Raw genomic sequence first — 18,830 nt, forward strand, 5'->3', positions numbered from 1 at the left:
GTTATGAAGTAGAACAATTTTGTTATCTTTTCACTTCTTTGGAACTTGGACTAATCTAAGACGCATGTTAAAAATGTAAGCTAAAGCTGTTGTTAACTCCCTGAAACATTCCCTCAAGATGTTGTGATATACCATCAAGTCCCATGGCTTTTTACATCAAGTTTACTCATTTCCTCATATACCTCCTGCTCACTTGCAATCATTGGTTCCTCTTCCATTCCCACTGCTCTCAAGTTCTGTATTATGTTATGATCACAAGGATGGAATACTTTAATGAACTGCTTATTAAACACCTCTGCTTTATTCTCCTCCTCTGTGTTTATCATTCTCCCATTATCACTGACCATCATTATCCTCTCATAATCATTCTTCCTTCTACTGGCCCTATATTGAAAAAACTCTCTAGGATTTCTTTTAGCCTCATTTGCTAACTTCTACTCATACTGCACTTTTGCTACACTTACCAAGCTTTCTTGCTTGCTCGCTCTTTGTACTCCTCATGTAACTGATTATTACCACTCTCGTGCCACCTTCACAATTCCTTTTTCTTCCAGACTACGTGCTTCACCTCTTTACTCATCAATTTTACACTTACCTTATTTAATCTCCTGACCTGGAAAAAACCCATTCATTGCTTCTACCAGATTACTTCTTGAGTAGAGACCAAGCAGCAATGATTTCCTTCCCATCCAATTCCTCATTCCATGATATCGCTGCAAGGGACCTCCTCAGTTTGTCATAATCACATACCTTATAGTTCCACATATAACCCTTTCTCACAAAAGTCCTGATATGGCTGGTCATCACCCAAGTGATCACTTCATTGTCACTTTTATCAATTGGGAGAAGGTGTGACACTTCATTTGCAACAATATATATCTTCTAAGATAATCAAATTCGAAACCAGGTCTGTATCAACATCCTCTTAAACATTTCATCCTGCCTACCTCCACTCATATTATACTGCTTCAAAACCACTGTATATGCTCCGTGCATTTCTACCCTAGACGGACACAGCCATCTTTGCTATCAACAGTAGCACTCTTCCTCCCTTTTTGCCTTATCTTTCTTCATGAAAGACTATATATATATATCCTTTCATCTTAGAATGACATCCTCGTTCAACCATGTCTCACTTATACCAACAATTTTTGGATGAATGAACTCTATCAATACAGTTTCATTCCTCTTGTTTCAAATACTTCTAGCATTTGTAAACATACACAGTAGCTCATTTCTGTTTCTTTAAAAATTCCCACCGGCTGCACTTCTTGGATATGACCCCCCCCCCATCTATTCCTGTTTATCATCACTTATATCACACTCTCTTCCCCAGACCTAAATGTCACTCCCACATCCTTGACCTTTCTTGCACACTCACACATCTACTCCTGAAACCATCATCTACACTCCTCATGCAGTGTCTCCCTGTCCATCCCAATCTCCTCCATTTCCCTGTCCATCCTGTGTCCCTTCTCTCTCATTCTCTCCACTTACACCCTTCACCTCTCCATTCACAAACTTACTACCTTACCCTCCTGCTCTTCCAGAACACCTCTTGCTTCCTCAGGTTTTGCATTCACTTTAGTCATTTTCTTTTGCAGCAACAGTTTGTCCAACTGACTCACACCAAATCCATTCAAATGTAGCCCATCTGTTTTATACAGCTCTATCTGCTCCACACATTTACAAAATGAACTCTTTTCTCCTCACACAACTCTGCTAGCATTCCATTCACAATCTTTGCTCATCTTCTCAACTCATCATTATCATTCCTGGGCAACACTGTTATCTTTCACTCTCTTTAACAGCTTCACAACATCCCTCTTTGCATTCTTCTTGTTACCAGTCAAATTATTTGTGCCAACTGACACTACCAACTGTTTTGCTTGCATATACCTCTTATCCAGTACTTCAATCACTCTGCTCATTCTACCTCTTGACAAACAGACCTTGTCCACCTTTTTCACTCACCACACCTCTTATCACCAAATCCCTGTATATTAATACTCTCAAATCATTTGATAACTTTCAAATCTTTTGTACCATTCTTCTTCACATTCCCATAGAAATGTGTAATTCTCCTTAGTTCATTTCTCTTTCATTTAATCTCTTGCCTCATCTTTGCCAACTCCACTTTTATTTCTTCAATTAATTTCTCACTGCAATTTATGCAAATTGCATTTTCACTACCTTGCACATCTGCTATCTTACCTCTCACTGCTGCTAACTCTCATCGCTAGTTCCACCCACTCTTTTACCACTCAGTGCTGCTAACTTGCTGCCACTGTGCATGCTGTTTTACCGTTCAAGCACTCACCCATATAGTCAACTCCACTTACTCCGGTAGCTACACCCACAATGTTTTGCCTGCTACTTCTCACATTCAATGATGTCTCATAATCCATAAATATGCTGTGCTCCTTGCACATCCGAACTCTCATCTCTGCTATTAATCCCCTCCATGAAAATATCTTCAATCTCTCCCCAAGCATATATACTGCATTCAAAGCATCTCACTATTTTCGAAAAATCCATGTCACTTGCATTTGTCTTTCACGCCAATCTGCTTTTTACTGCCATTTTACTCATGCTCAAAGCTGCACAGAAGAAACACACACAGTTATTTAATAAGTACAGAACTTTAACTGTGCCGAACATGGCCTACCAATCTCAGCTATTATACAACAATATTTTAATAACTAATTATCACTATTGCCAGACAATAATTTTAAAATTTAAGCTTATCTTTTCACAGCAATCTCGATGAACACAGCTCTCTTCGGCCACCTAGTGACCAACGATCAAATATTAATCCATTATATTATAACATATTTATCTGATTCCAATGAACTCTGTCTAGTGTCAGTGGCAAAAGCAAGGTTTGAACCCTTTGATTCTAGAAATCTTAGGTAACCTTGGTGTTCTTTGATTCTGATCCTATCAGAACAACCAGCCTGTCCAAATTAGCAAAGCCAGCATCAATAGGGTACTTCATAGGCACCAGGCAAGAATCTATCTATCCCAATGGCTTTAACAGGCCTTTAAGGCCCACAACCTTCCAAGCATGCTTGGATTTCGTAACCGAAATACGAGGATAGAATGGTCACTCCTATGCCTCAAGGTATTCTTGGCTGTATCCCTGTGTGTTCACGGGGCCGGTTTGCCTGCTTGCGGGATGAAAAACACCAGATAAACTGGCGGAAAAAACCCTACTGCCCACACCCAAGACCAGCTAACTTGGCTATGGCTGAGGAAGATCCTTCAGCTCCTCACGTCTCCGACGGGAATCGAACCTAGGACACTCCTTCCCCAGGCATACGGTTGCGAAGCGCAAAGCCACTAGGCTAACCACGCGGACTAGGCAGACCAGGCAAGAATAGTGGAGGTAATTTATCTTTAGTAGATGGTAAGAAGGAAGACAGCTTTCTTGCTGGGTTGAAAGTAGAGTGTAGATTGTATTTGTGGACAATACTTGCTGTTTGTTCAGAAGTTCCATTAAGGTAGGATATGGAAATCCTCCTCATATTAGATTTTAATTTGGCTGAAGAATGATTATTTTCTGGCTGGTGATTTCTTTATATCCATTTCAATACAGAGTGATTCATATTTTATATGGTTCTTCTGATAGCAGGGTGTGTGAAGAACAAATTGTGCAGGACCTTTGATAATATCTGTGCGTGTGTGCATGATGATGACATTAAGCTGGGTTGATATACCTACCAGTGAAAGAAGTCTTCCTGTAGATGGAAAATTCAATATTGCCTGTGGTGTTATGGATTACTAAAGTATCCAAGCAAGGAGGACTCTTGTTAGATTCACGTTCAACAGTGCACTGGTTGTGGTTATATTTAGGAGTTTGTTCTTCCCAAAAAACTGAAGTAATTTCATTTTTATATTATTTTATATAAAGCTAAGCCTCCTTCTCTGAATATTCAGATATCTAAACTGCTGACTCTTTGTTCCTTTGGCTGAAACACTAACATTGTCATCACAAAAGCTGACAAAGGTAATGCCACTGTTTTGATGGATACCACCAAGTATAATTACAAAAGGAATATTTTATTTTGAGACTGAGGAGGTTATGTATGTAATATGTTTGTGCCATGATAAACTGGTTGTGATAGTCAACTCAAGAAGAGAAAGCTGATCGAAGGTAATAGGAACATTATCAAAGTAAGTTGCAGTGAAGTAGGATTTTTCTTGCGGTTAATTAGGCAGCCTGAGTTTTTATGGTATTGAAATTTAATAAGTTGCCTTCACTCTATTTGAGGCTGTTGAAAAGATCAGTATTTAAGTCATTGATTATGGAAGCTTTTGATGCTTCTATCATTTGAGTACTACAGTATTTCTTGAATGAGGAAAAAGAATGAGTATTACTGTCATTGACAAAATTATGAATAGTTTTTAAGTCAGAGAGAGAGAAGATCATTGATGTAAAGGAGGAAGAGCATGAGTGAGAGTACAGAACCCTGAGGTATTGAAAAATCTGATGAAAGGAATCCATCCATCATGATACAGCAACGAATCAATGAATGACCAGTAAGGAAGCTTGTTCAGGAGGCCTCAATGCCAGACACAATTGTTTGATGATTTGATGATTGGATCATCTGAAATCTTACATTTTTGTCTTTTTTGGTTCTGTAACACCTATTATGTTGATTGAGTACTTATTCAGTTCTGTTAATTCCATTTCTTTTTCATTGATGCTTCTTATGTTGACAGTGGCAACATTGAACTCTGCTGATGTTGAGTTGGAGTTTGTTCCAGTAGCTGACTTTTCACTGTTCATCCTGGTTCCCTGATGGAAGAGAATAAAACATTAAGAATTCACTTTGATCAGCTAAATACCAAATTTCCAGCCTGTCCTCATTCATTCATTATCCAGTTAGATATCTATCAGAAATGATTGAACATTATTGAATTGGATGTTAGATAAGAAGCTCTGGTCAGTTCTCTGTTTTCTTTAAATGGCAACATGGAGCTCTTCGAGTTATCCAGCTCTGACCATTAAGCAATCTCCAGTTTATTTACAGAACAGTTTGTACGTAGGTCTAATGTATGCAAATTATTATTCTTTTATCACTTATTAATGAATTTATAATACAGTTAACATGGTAAGGCTTCTTTTTGAATAAAATTATTTCCATTATTAGTAAAGGAAATACTATATATAAATTTAATGAGATTGTAAAGTGATGTTTATTTCAGTTCATTATACAACCTGTACTTTTGCAATGAAAATCAACAGATTATATTTTTCTTACATTATAATTATATTAAAAAAGTACAGATTACAAAGCAGTTAAATTTATAATATACAAATCTTAGTGAATGTGGGACATCTGAATTACATACTTATGGCTTACAATACTGTAAGAAAAACTCAGAGTTCTCATTTTTGCTTATGCATTTTTGAATTGCTGTCATTCCTTTTAAATTGTCATTTTCTTTTATTTTTTATTATGTCAATCCCACTCATGCAGTGCTTTAAACCTATTACGGATCAGTACTGGTGGGCTAAGAGTTAAATAATCCGTTCATTTCACGTTAACACCAGGCAACTTGTTGCAAAGGTGGAGCAAGCTAACATCGCTCCTATCTCAGTATCTTCCATAATGCAAAACACATCTCCTTGCGGATATGTATAATGTTATGCACTAAGGGAAGGGCCACTACCCAGACTAGTTTGACCTTTATTGAGGTCTCTTCGGTGGGAGCCAGGCCCAAGTGGAGATACTGGGCAGAAGCATTAGCAAGGTCATCTCTACCTATAGGAGTTGCCAAACGGTGTGCTACCTTTTTATTAAATTACTCTGGATTTAGAGAAAGATGTTGAAAGTTTATTTTTCACTTGCCAGAGTAATTTAATAAAAAGGTGGCACACCGTTTGGCAACTCCTATAGGTAGAGATGACCTTGCTAATGCTTCTGCCTGGTATCTCCACTTGGGCCTGGCTCCCACTGAAGAGACCTCAATAAAGGTCGAAACTAGTCTGGGTAGTGACCCTTCCTTTAATGCATAACATTATACATATCCGCAAGGAGATGTGTTTTGCATTATGGGAGATACTGAGATAGGAGTGATGTTAGCTTGCTCCACCGTTGCAACAAGTTGCTCGGTGTTGTACCACCTTACCCCAGTCCTGAAGATACTTTCAGGCACAAACTTTGTTTGCTCACACTTGGATAAAGAATTAAGTTAAATTTATTATAGTCTAACCAAGTGAAAAATAAATTTTTTTAAAAAAATCTCCCGTATAGTTCTCATTATAATAATTTATAGTGTAATTGCAGAAAGATTATTGTATATCTTATGATAAAATTTATCCAGATGTTCCTGAAATTTTTATAGATTAAGTTTACTCTATTTTTTTCCAAGTTTTACTGTTATATTCAATGTAGAGCATACATTTTGTAATTATATTAATAAAAAAAATATTCATGATATCATTAACACTGCACTTCTTTTAAAGATACCAAGAAATTATATACTTGGTTTAATCCAAGTATATAATTTCTTGGTGAAAGAAATCACTAGATGTGTTTAATTTATAGTATAACCAAGTGGAAAAACTTCCAACTGCACTTCTTTGTTTTCAGTACCAGCTGGTATTCCACAGTTTCCTGTATGGGTGAAGGAACATCCATATCTTTCTTGGGATTTTGTTGTAGAACCCAGAAGTGATAGTGTGCAGGTTTGTACATTCATTACAACTAGGAGTACATATTAATTTCATAACTTGATATTCAAGATATATATATATATATATATACACACACATACACACACACACTTGGGTCTCTTTTTATGCATGTCTTTTTTAAGCGGTTTTGAAGTTATGTGGTGCATATTTCATGTAGATTCGGGGTTTCCCTTTGTACATAATGAACAGTGTGTTGCAGCACATTCTGGCATAACATGAGTAACATGTAAGCAGTGAGTGTCCGTGAAGGTTAATTTTGCATGTGAGTAAGTGTTTGTCTTTTCATTATTGTAAGTCTAAATTTTGCTAATTTTTATTTTAAAGATTTAATTTGGCCCAATGGAGGAAAAAAAGCACCAAAGAAAAGCAATTTCTTTGGAAATGAAAATTGCAAGTTTAGATCGCTTAACAAAAGGAGAGGGATCAACGACGATTGGTAAACATTTTAATTTAGGCGAATCTACTATAAGAGCAATTAAAAAGAATGAAGTCGCAATAAGAAAATCTCATTTCTGGCACAAAACTAAGTGTCAAATTATCATCATACTCAAGAGATGCTTTATTAGAAAAAATGGAACATAATTTGGATTGAAGAATTAACTCAAAGAAGAATTCCTATAAGTGGTTATTTAATTAAACAAAAAGCTCTTCGGTTTTATGAACAGATGAAGCAATTGGAGCCATCTACTTCTGCCTCCCAGAGTGATAAAGAATTTTCGGCTAGCAAAGGATGGCTAACTGGTTTTTTAAAAAGAATGCACTTCATAACGTGAAGAATACAGGCGTGGTTGCAGCAGCAGATGAAGAAGCAGCCAAAAATTTTCAAGAGAAGTTAGTCAGAATTATTGAAGATAGTGGATATTGTCCTGATCAAGTGTTTAAAGCTGATGAAACAGGATTGTTTTGGAAGAAAATGCCTAGTCGAACTTACATTGCAAAGTCTGAGAAAAAAAGCAAGTGGGTTTTAAGCAAGCAAAGATCGAGTAGTAACGTTGTTACTTTGTAGCAATGCATCAGGGGATTGAATGTTGAAACCCCTACTATTAAATCGATCTCTAAGACCACGTGTTCTAAAAGGCAAAGATCTAAAATAGCTGCCGGTACATTGGATGATTAATACAAAGGCCTGGATAACAACTGCTGTATTTACTGTATGGTTCAAGAATTGCTTTGTACCAGAAGTGGAAACATATATGAAGCAAAAAGCTCTCGATTTTAAAGTTTTATTAATTGTTGACAATGCACCAAGTCGCATTGTACATTGTTTCAAGTCATCCACATTTAGAACAACCAAATATGCAGGCAGTGTTTTTCCCACCCAATACAACAAGCATTATTCAGCCATTAGATTGAGGCATAATTGCTACTTTTAAAAAATATTACGTTAAGCACACTTTTCAATTTATATTGGATAAACTAGAAAATGAATCATTAACAGTAACTGACGTTTGGAAAAAATTTCTATTTTGGACTGTTTAAATCATGTTGCATCTGCTATCACTGAAATAAGACTACAACTTTAAATGCCTGCTGGAAAGCAACTTGGCCATGGATGTGTTGCAACCATTCAAACATCTACATTATCAGTTGAAAACATTACTTTGAAATTGGTGGAGAAGATTTTGATACATTTAGCCAGAATGATGTAGATGAATTGCTTGTGGATATCGTGAGCTGTATCCAGTACAGGCATCAAAAATTAGTAAAATCATTATCGATTACATTGTCAGAAGAAAAAAATCACCACCGAATGAAGGTGAAGCTAATTCTGTTTGTGAAGAACCATTGCCTTTACCATACAGATTTGATGCACAGACCATCTCTTCTGATGATGAAAGTGATTTTGCACCAGTTCGCAAATGTTGTCTAATAGCAACGATAATTCTGATGAAAAAATATAAAAAAAAATTGTTACTTTTCCATAAAATTAAATGAATAAAGCTTTAAAGCAAACTGGAGAATTCTTATTTTATTGAATTTTTATGAACTTTTTATGCGATTTTAGGTTTATTTTAATTCATTGCTTCGGTTTTATGCAGTTTTAGAAAATTTTGGAATGTATCCCTAATTTTTCAACGTAAGTTGGGTCTGTTTTGTGCGATTTTTTATATATGCGGTTTTGTGTGGAACATATCTACCACATTAAAAGAGACCCTACTGTATATATATATATATAAAACTGATCACTTGATGAGTTTAGCATGGAAATATTGTAAGTGCTAATTAAGATGGCTAATTAAGTATGTAATTAATACTTAACAGGTACTTATAGTTATAAATGGATTTCTTTCATTAACCATTAAGGGTGCATTGATTTTCTAAAAGTACTAACTCAGAAATTCTTTTGTTATTTTTCAAAATGATGTTCCTTTATGTTGAGTACAGGCATCAAATTTTTGTGTATGGTAAAAGTAAGGATTGCTTTCTAATTCAGCTGGAGACAAAAACTTTCCATTGCCAAACTGTGCTGATAGTTATAAAAACTGTTTGTGAATATTAAAAATGGAGTTGGGTTTATAGTTACATCTAAGTCTAAAGAAAATAGATTTTTAATAATGAATGAGAACTTAATCCGCCAGGACATTAATAAATAAGAATAGATGCATTTAGTATTAGTAGCTGGATTATCTGAGAAAGATTCTCCTCTCAGTGGATTTTCCAAATTTGAGGGATGCACTCTTTTTGCCCTGACTTTTTCGGAAATCAGTCCACAGCTCTTCATCTCTGATCATTACAGAAGTTGAAGACATTTCAACTTGCAGCCACATACAAACCTATCAGCTTACTTTCACCTTCTGTTGAAGATAAAATTCTTCCATTGCTGCTGCTTAGTGTCTGTCAAATTCCATGTAACTTTAAGTTATCCTATTTTGAAAAGAAAAGTTACATTTTGCTTTTTTGTTGTTTTTCTTCTACTATACTAAAAATGGCCTGTGATTCACAAACTGAAATATCTGTAATATAATAGATATTTCTTAGTAAATTTAACAGATACTCTTTGTAAGATATCTTACTGTGTTTACAGGCTTTCTTTTGTTTCAATGGCTCTCCTACAGTTACCTCTCCATAAAAAATTTTTTTTCAGATCTATATTTTGGCTTGTGCAGTAACTTAGATCTACAATGTTGACGAAGTTATCTTCATTAATTGTGTTTGAGGCAAAGCATAGTTTTGATGGATGATAGTTCATGTTACTTTCTGTGTTCATTTGAATGTATTCAGGAAATGCTATTCTTGCACTTTTACCTATGTAAAAAACACTACTTTTTCACCTTTATACCTCAGAAAAGAAATATGTTATCTCTCCCAGTGTTAAGAAATTTTCTCTAGAGGTTTGTGGACAGTTTTGATATGATGTTTCTAAAACGTTTGCTAAATTTTCACTATTGCCTTTTAAATGGGAGCAGTGCCAGTGAAATTTCATGCATGATAAACCATTTACAGAACCCTACATATAAAATATATGTTCCTAAAAAAAACAATACCAAATAAATAAAGAAAAACAACAAAACTTTAACCAAAAAAAATAAAAATATCAACATCATCTAAATAACTCATCCATCAATACTAACAGACATGAAACCTGAACTAGCCTGTTATTTTTAACAGAACCTCACTGCTGCGTAGCTCAGTAAGTCATGACAGTGTCCTTCATTTGAAAAGATCTGGGTTCGAATCTCATCCAGCAGAACTTTTATAAGGTTTTTTCGTCTCAAGGTGAGTTGTCTGCTCTCATACAGAGGTGGCAGAGTGTTATTTACAGAAACCTGGGTTTTTCATCCTGCTTAATAGGTATCAAACACACGCAATTAACAGACACATACACACAGGCCTCGTAGTCTTATTTTTTCCATCTGTAATTCAAAACAACTCTAACTTCAGCCACTGTTGTTCACCTCAATTTTCCAAACCATACTCTGTGTGATTCCTTCTGCTACAGTGTGGACACCTATGTATTTATCACATATGACATCCTATAACAGAATGGCAATCTGAAATTCTCTCTTCGTGACCTGCTTTGACTCAAAATTTTATCATCTTGTTCATTTGCTGTCTCTGTTGCTCTCCCAATTATGATAACCCCTCTGACCTTTTCCATTATTTGTCTCTAAAGCTTAATTATATATAGTCCAAATAAACAAACATCCAGGGTATCTACTATCCTTTTCCGATTGTGCCAGTCAAACTCGTAAGAGATGCCAAGATATTCATCAGCAGCCATCTTTCAGATATTGTCCATCTGCCTACCAGAATATGTAAATCCCTTCCATTTCTCAACATTCCTTAATGTCTTCTTAGCCAGTGCTGCCGATAATATACTGTAGCTATCAACTCTCCTGTAGGTAATTCTAACCTTAATATCATCCAAGTCTCCTTTCCTGCAGAATGATCTTCATCCAGCTTTCCGGTCTTGTGTTCTTTGGCACTGTTGTGGTGGTAAAGGAGACTTGGATGATTTTAAAGTTAGAGTTAGCTACTTGATTTTTACTCCTTTCCTTGACTGACTACTGTTTTCATTCTTCTGATCCGAGTACCTACTCCACTGACCACCCTGGGCTATACCTTGGGTTTCCAATAAATGTGCCAAGACAGCACAAAAAAAGAATTCAGCATACTGCATCCAAAACTTGAACATTATATTTAGCATACACTGTATCATATCATGTAACAACTGCAACAAGACCTGAGATCACAGTTTGAAAGGATCAATTGCAAAAAACTTGCTTCTTTCCCAAAATGACAATTGATGTTTATGCAGCAGAAAGTAAGTTTTGTTGCTCAAAATGATATTTGATGTTTTTATGAGCAGAAATGTTTTGCTCAAAATGACAGGTGTGTCCTCCATGGCCATTGGACACAACTTCTGCCTGTTAATTTTTCCCCTCAGAGCCAAAATGGTACTTGTGTAAAATCACTCAAAGACAAGGCAGAACCTAGCATCATACTTCTTTTCCAACTCTTGCAGCATCATACTTCTCTTCTAACTCTTGTAGTGATGATGCAGGCCAAGTACCCTTTCACATGCAGTTTACCATGTGCTACTCACCTGCTTTCCAACCTTGAAATCATCCAAGTCTCCTTTTCTGCAGAATGGAGAATCTTCTTTCATCAGAAGAATCTTGTTGATACTAGCAAGTCTTCTGGTCCTGATAGTATTCACTACCCCCCCCCCTCCACTCCAGTTGTGTTTAAACTTGTGCTCTAGAATTAATGTCTGTCCTATATTGTCTTTGCAATCTTTCATACTCACCAAACATCATTAGAAACAAGTCTGTATTAAATGCTATGCCACCAAAAGAAGGTTGATTGGTTTATTGATTAGGGGTTTATTTGAGTGCTGTTCTAACCTTTGGTTAGAGCAGTACTCAATGATCGAAAGGAGAAAGAAGGCAGTCATTAAACTATCATTCCCATGCCACTACACTATTTCTGTTGAAAATAAGAGAAAGGCAATAAAAGTCAACTCCCAGCCACAGTGACCAACCAGTCTGGATTGTGCAACTCTCAAATTACTTACCAATGTTATCTATGAACATAGCCTTTGGAAAGGCTTGGTCTTCCTATACATTTCCAGGATATTTGATTGTGTCTGGCAGTAAGGCCTACTTACAAAATTACCCTCTCGTGATCATATGTTCACTCTCTGTAGTTAAGTTGCTATTTTCCTCTCTGGTTGTTCACTTGTGTCATGTTTGATGGCTTCCTTTTATATGGTCTTCCATAATGTCTTCAGTGACTTAAACACTAATTTCCTTCATATATTTCAGTGGAAAGAGAATAACTCTGTCAATTATGCCTACCAGCTTACTTTCTTATTTCACGCAGTGAAGATCATATCACCTCCCTCTCACCTTGAATAATGCTGAGATCTCCACATAAGATCACACATCTCTTCTTTTACTGATTGACACCTGTAACCTCTCCTGGCATTAACACATCATATCTTCTCTACTTTCAAAAAAAAAGATAGATGTCCTTTTATTCTTAACATATTACATCTCATCTCTACGGCTAACACACTGTATATAAATTTCACCTCTACCCTGTCCTAAAATGTTTTCAAATGTGATGATATACCAAAACCTTCTTAAATTGCTAGAAGAGGATGATCTGGTTAATTGTTAAACTCTTCACTTTCTCACAGATGTTCTGTTTCTGTCTCTTACTTCTCCTATGGATATTTTTCATGAGTGCTGCTGCTATTACTCTCTTAACCGCCTCTTTTTTCTATATCCAACCTTTTATGTTAATAGTCGGTTGAGGAAAGTAAGTTAACTATATTTATATGTATTTATTTATTGGTCTTTAGAATATTTTAGTATTTTAGATTTGATAGTGCATTGTCTTCATAAAAAATCTTGTGTATTTCGAAGAATGAAGCTGAAATATTAAAAAAAAATGATAATTAAAATAATAATTTGTGTGTAAAAATGCATTTTTTTATTTTATTTTATTATCCCATGGTATTATTACACCAGATCATAGAGGTCAAATTCATGTATTTTATGCAGCACCTTTTCTGGGTTATAAAGTTCACATTTGGAAATATTCATACAATTTAGTAAATGCATTGGCGATGCTTCATCGATGTTACAGATTTTGCAGATGGGGAAGACTTTTATGCCATTGCTAAACTTGATTGGTCTTGTGGCGAGAGATCATGGCAATTAAACTTGGAGTTGATGGTAGCTCCTGGTTTTTTTGCTGAATACCCATGGTGAGTCATTTCCTGGAGAATCATTCTTTTTATGTTTTCTTTTTGGGTGGTTTTAAAAAGATTGAAATCTGTGGTATCACTTGATGTTGCAGCCATTTTTGCTACTTCATTTGCAGTTTCATTTCCCTTTAATCCCACATGGGATGGGATCCATTGGAAAATTATTTCAGAATACTTATGTAGTTTGTTTATGTTTTTGCTATGTCTCTAAGTATTTCTTGATGGCTAGTGTAGCAGTTCTTAATAGCTTGAAGGACTGCTAAGGAATCTGTGAAAAATATAAACTCCTTTGAGTTTTGTTTATCCAAATGTTGCAGTGCTGTGTTGATGGCTATTAATTCTGCATGTTATGAGTTGCATCCAATACTGTTAGTTGTTTTTAGTTCTATATTTTCTCCCAGAATTGCCATTTGGGATTTTGAAGCCATCTGTGTAGATCTTTATTGAGTCAGGTCCATATTCCATTTTTTTGAAAGAGCTAATGATCTCAAATTTCAGGGTTTTCTAGGCTTTTTTCCTCCTTTTTCCCTCTTTCAAAGTTGATAACTATATTTTTCCTGTCTTGATTTGGAGGAAATGCTCGGTAGTTGGGTATTTTATTTGGACAATCCAAGGTAATTTTATTTTCCATGATTTCATGCATTGTTGATTTTTTCTTTATTCTATATAAATTTTGTTTAATCCTTTATCCAAGTGTAAGCCAACAAAGTTTGCACCTGAAGTATCTTCAGGACCTCACCATTGCTTCTGCCTTAGTATCACCACTTCTGGGTCTGGCTCCCACTGACGAGACCTCAATAAAGGTCAAAACCGGTCGGTAGTGGCCCTTCCCTTAATGCATAGCATTATACATGTCTGCAAGAGATGTGCTTTGCGTTATGGGAGATACTGAGACAAGGAGTGATGAGAGCTTGGTCCACCTTTACTATGAGTTGCCTCAGTCCTGAAGATACTTCAGGTGCAAACTTTGTTTGCTTACATGTGGATAAAGGATTAAACTAAATTTATTATAGTCTAACCAAGTGGAAAAGAAACTTCCAACAATTTTCTTTATTCTGTTTGTTGGTTGTCAATTTTTAAAAAGTTCACTTGTTCTATGATGTGCAAGGTTGGCTCTTTTTTCTACTAATTTAGTAAGATTTTCTTGCCACCTAATTTTTAAAGGAACAAGGTTGGATTCAAATTTTGCTGTTTTTCCAGGAGTTGTATTCTTTAGTCCACATATGATTCTAGCTGCATTTTTCTGAATTTTTATGAGCTTGTCTAAACTGGTTTGTGATATTTGCATCCAGATAGGCAAAGCATATTCCATTATGGGTCAGATAATAGAGGTGTATGTGACTTTTAAGGTTTAGCATCGGCTACCCACTCTTTACCTGAGATACTTTTCATGATATTTAGTCTTCTTTTTGCTCTGACTGCAACATTGTTGATATGTTTATTGAAGCTTAGTGATGGATCCAGAGTAACTCCAAAGTATTTGGGATTTTCATTAAAGGTAATTAGTTGACTGTTTAGCTTAATCTTTGGTCTCCACTTTCTGAGGTGGTTATTAATGTTAAATACACAAATTTCTGATTTAGTAGAGTTAATTTTAATTTTTTGGTTTTCACAGTATGTAGATAAACTTTCAATGGCTTTAAGTGACCTTCTGCTGTTTCTAAATAATTCCTTACACTAGACCAGTGATGGCGAACCTTTTTACCCAGGTGTGGCAAACTTTTTTTTTTTTTTTTAAATATTGATGTTATTGATGTGCCACTTGCATGCATGCATTATAAATGTAACTACATAATCATAGATGGTGACTTATACATATAATATTAGGCTATTTATTTAATAGGACATTGATATAAAATTTATGAATTCATATTATACAATTAATTTAATAAACTGAAATTACAAACTTACATTACATTTAATGACTTTTCTGTTGCTGACTACTGGTAGAAAGTTCTTACAATGAACAAACCTACCTTTGCCTTAACTGAGAGCAATCTTACACGATTTATTGCAGTTTTTTCATCAGAATACCAATATTTTTCAGCATCCAAGGTGTGTCACCTGAAACCCTCAAGTGTGTCAGTGCAGACACACATGTCATAGGTTCGCCATCACTGCACTAGACTGTTTCTAGTGTAAGGAATTTGATTATAATTCCTTGCATGCTGAGAATAGGACCAAATCATCAGCAAACATAGCTATCTTTGTTTCTTTATTTATATTTTTATCTAAGTCATTTAAGTAGATGGAAAAAAGGAGTGGGCTCAAAATGCTGCCTCGAGGGAGTCCCTATGTTATTTTCACTTTCTTGGAAAAGGTATTATTTATTCTAACTCGAATTGTTCTATTTCTTAGAAAGTCATAAGTTCAGTTTAGAACTTTCCCTTCTATTCCAATATGACAAAGTTTGGAAAAGAGTTTCTGCCTCCACACCTTGTCAAAGGTTGCTAAAATCTATAAAAGCTACAATGTTGGGTTTGGTCTGGAAGTTATCTTGAACTGTCTGGGTTAAGTAGAAAAGTTGATCAGTTGTTGGGTGATTTCTTCTAAAGGCAGCCTGAAAATGTGATAGTATACTATTTTTGTTTAGACAGTAATTCAAACGTTGGAGTATCATTTTTTCCATCAATTTGCCTGGAATTGAAGTCAGTGAAATTGGTCTAGAACTTCCTGGTTGGTTTTGAGGTTTGTTTAGGCTTTAAGATTGGTATGATTGTGGCTGTCTTCCAGTCTTTTGGAGCTTTTCCTTGTTTTAGGCTATTGTTGTATAGGCGAAATAGCCAATCTAGGGTTAGGGAAGGAAGATGTATAACTGAGAGGAGACCTCCACATAGCCTTTAAAGGAATGCAGAGAACCGACCAGGGCTTCTGACCTAATGTCCAATCCTCACCTTCTCTTAGTGCACCCTGTTCGGTATCTACTTGGATACTGAACGAACGAGGATGGGCTGGCAATTTGGGATTTAGCCGACCAAATTGTATTCTTATTGGTTAAACCAGAATAAAAAATGATGGTACAACATGACAAAATTTCATGCCGGCTGGGGCGTCGCCAGATTAAACAAGGCCCGCGTTGTTTTTGCCAGGGAACCAGGGCGAACAGCAAAAAGTCAGCTACTGGAACAAATCTGACAGCACACCCCAACTCAACATTACCAGAATTAAAGATCGGTACCATCAACATAAGAAGCCTGAATGGCAAAGAAATGGAGCTAGCTGAAGAATTAGATAACTACCAGTTTGACATAATAGGGGTGACTGAAACAAAAAAGAGAAAAACTGGTGAGATCTTTCTGAGCAATAAATACAAAATGTTATATTCTGGCAATGACAATCAAGGAAAAGAAGGAGTAGCCATAGTATTCAACACAAAATATGAGGCTAATCTTCTTGAATGGCAGACAGTCTCAAGTAGAGTAATGTGGGCAAATATGGGAATGGGGAACTGGACAATGAGACTTATTTGTGCCTATGGTCCCACAGAAGGTTCTACTAAGGTAGAAATGGAGGAATTTTTTGAGGCTTTAGAAAAAGCAACTGACACAATGAAAAAGGAAAAGTTGGTCCTTGTTGGGGATCTAAATAGCAGAGTAGGAAATGATTGTGAGACATACAAAAATATTTTGGGAAAATTTGGAGAAAAGAGCAAAGCTAATAATAATGACAAATATTTGTTGGATTTCTGCTCAGGACATGGAATGGTTATTACTAACACCATGTTCCAACATAAAAATGTGCACAAATTCACATGGAGAGAAGAGGCAAGGAATAAGAAAAGTCTCATTGACTATGTTATTGTTGATAATGATGTTTTCTCCCTGGTGCAGGACACCGGAGTGTACAGAGGGTTTGAAATTGGAAGTGATCACTATTTAGTCTTGAGCAGGATAAAATTGAATTTCATATTGAAAAGAATAACATGTAAGAAAGTTTTAAAGTGAATAAAAGTTGAGCAGCTCTCAGATGTGAACTGTAGACTAAAGTACACAAAAATTATTGAAGAAAAATTAAATTTTTTCTTCAATAATTTTCTAATTATTGAAGAAAAATTTTCAATAATTAATATTCAATACTTTTTTTTCAAAAAAAATGAGTTTCAGAACAGGAATCTAACCTTGGAGATTCAGTGGCAAGCCTTGAAGAAAGCCCTGATTGATTCAGCTAGAGAGGCATGTGGTGAAGTTGTCTGCAAGGATAGAAAAATTAGAACTCCATGGTGGACACAGGAAGTTAAAGAGGCAGTGAAAAAAAAGAAGAAAGCATATCAAAAGTTCCTGGCAAATAAGTCCGCTTTTGCTCTTAGAGAATACAGAGACAAATGTAAGAAAGCGAAACACTGTGTAAAACTAGCTAAACAAAAGTCATGGAAGGACTTCGACAAGAACATAGAAAATAAATATCAAGAAGGAGGTAAGATATTCTGGAGGTAGTAGTTACTTTGAAAAACTGCTATATGAAACAAGCGGTGATGACAGCACAATGGTAAAAAACACTGACCAGGCATGCAGTCAGGAATATATATATCCATACTTGAAGTAGAAAAAGCCATCAAAGGCTTGAAATGTGGAAAGGCAGCAGGAGTAGATGATATTCAACCAGAAATGCTGAAGTATGGTGGTATAAAAGTCTTATAGTGGCTGCACTGCATAATTCAGAAAGCCTGGACAGAGGGACGAATTCCCGATGATTGGAGTAGCGCTCTCATAGTACCCATATATAAAAAGGGAAATAAAACTGGATGTGTTTCCCTACTGAATGTTCTTGGCAAGATCTATGCAAGTATACTTGAGAAACGGTTGAGAAGAATTGTGGAAGAACAAGCTGGATTCAGGCCAAATAGAGGCTGTCAGGATCAGATCTTCACTTTACGACACATAGTCGAGAAAGCATGGGAATATAATAAAGATCTGTATTTAAGTTTTGTCGATTTGGAAAAGGCATATGACAAGGTGCCAAGAGAGAAGCTATTCAATACGCTACAGTTATATGGTGTCAATGGGGCATGATATCAAACAATACTTAGTCTTTATTTGAGTCGTAAGTCAGCAGTTAGAATTGAAGGAAGCACAGGAAGATGGTTTAATGTTAAATCTGCTGTGAGACAAGGATGTACATTATCTATATGGATCACATTATGAAGGAAAGTGGTATTAAACTTGATATCAAAATTGGAGATGTTAATGTCAGCTCTTTGCTTTATGCGGATGATGTTATACTTCTAAATAAATCTGCTACAAGTCTGCAAGATTCTCTGACTAAATTGAATAGCTGTTGTAATAGATATGGTATGAAGGTCAGCAATAAAAAGACAAAGACAATGAAAATAGGCAGAAACATTGATGTCAACTGTGTTTTGAATGGAGAACCTGTGGAACAAGTAAAACATTTCAGCTTCTTAGGCAC

General features: G+C 35.7%; 1 protein-coding gene across 2 annotated transcripts in view; it reads left to right on the top strand.

Moving 5' to 3' along the window:
- LOC150109125 (gamma-tubulin complex component 2-like) overlaps window positions 1-18,830 on the top strand; it is a 491,041-nt gene that overhangs the window by 201,501 nt on the left and 270,710 nt on the right. For both annotated transcript variants that reach the window (XM_090405736.1, XM_090405742.1), the window contains exon 8: window positions 6,603-6,697. In XM_090405736.1, the coding sequence (XP_090261862.1) occupies window positions 6,603-6,697 (95 nt within the window). The remainder of the gene's footprint in view (window positions 1-6,602; window positions 6,698-18,830) is intronic.

The sequence above is a fragment of the Typopeltis vanoorti genome, chromosome 2 (assembly GCF_054136105.1).
Source record: "Typopeltis vanoorti isolate ZY-2024b chromosome 2, IOZ_Tvanoo_1.0, whole genome shotgun sequence".
NCBI lineage: Eukaryota > Metazoa > Arthropoda > Arachnida > Uropygi > Thelyphonidae > Typopeltis > Typopeltis vanoorti.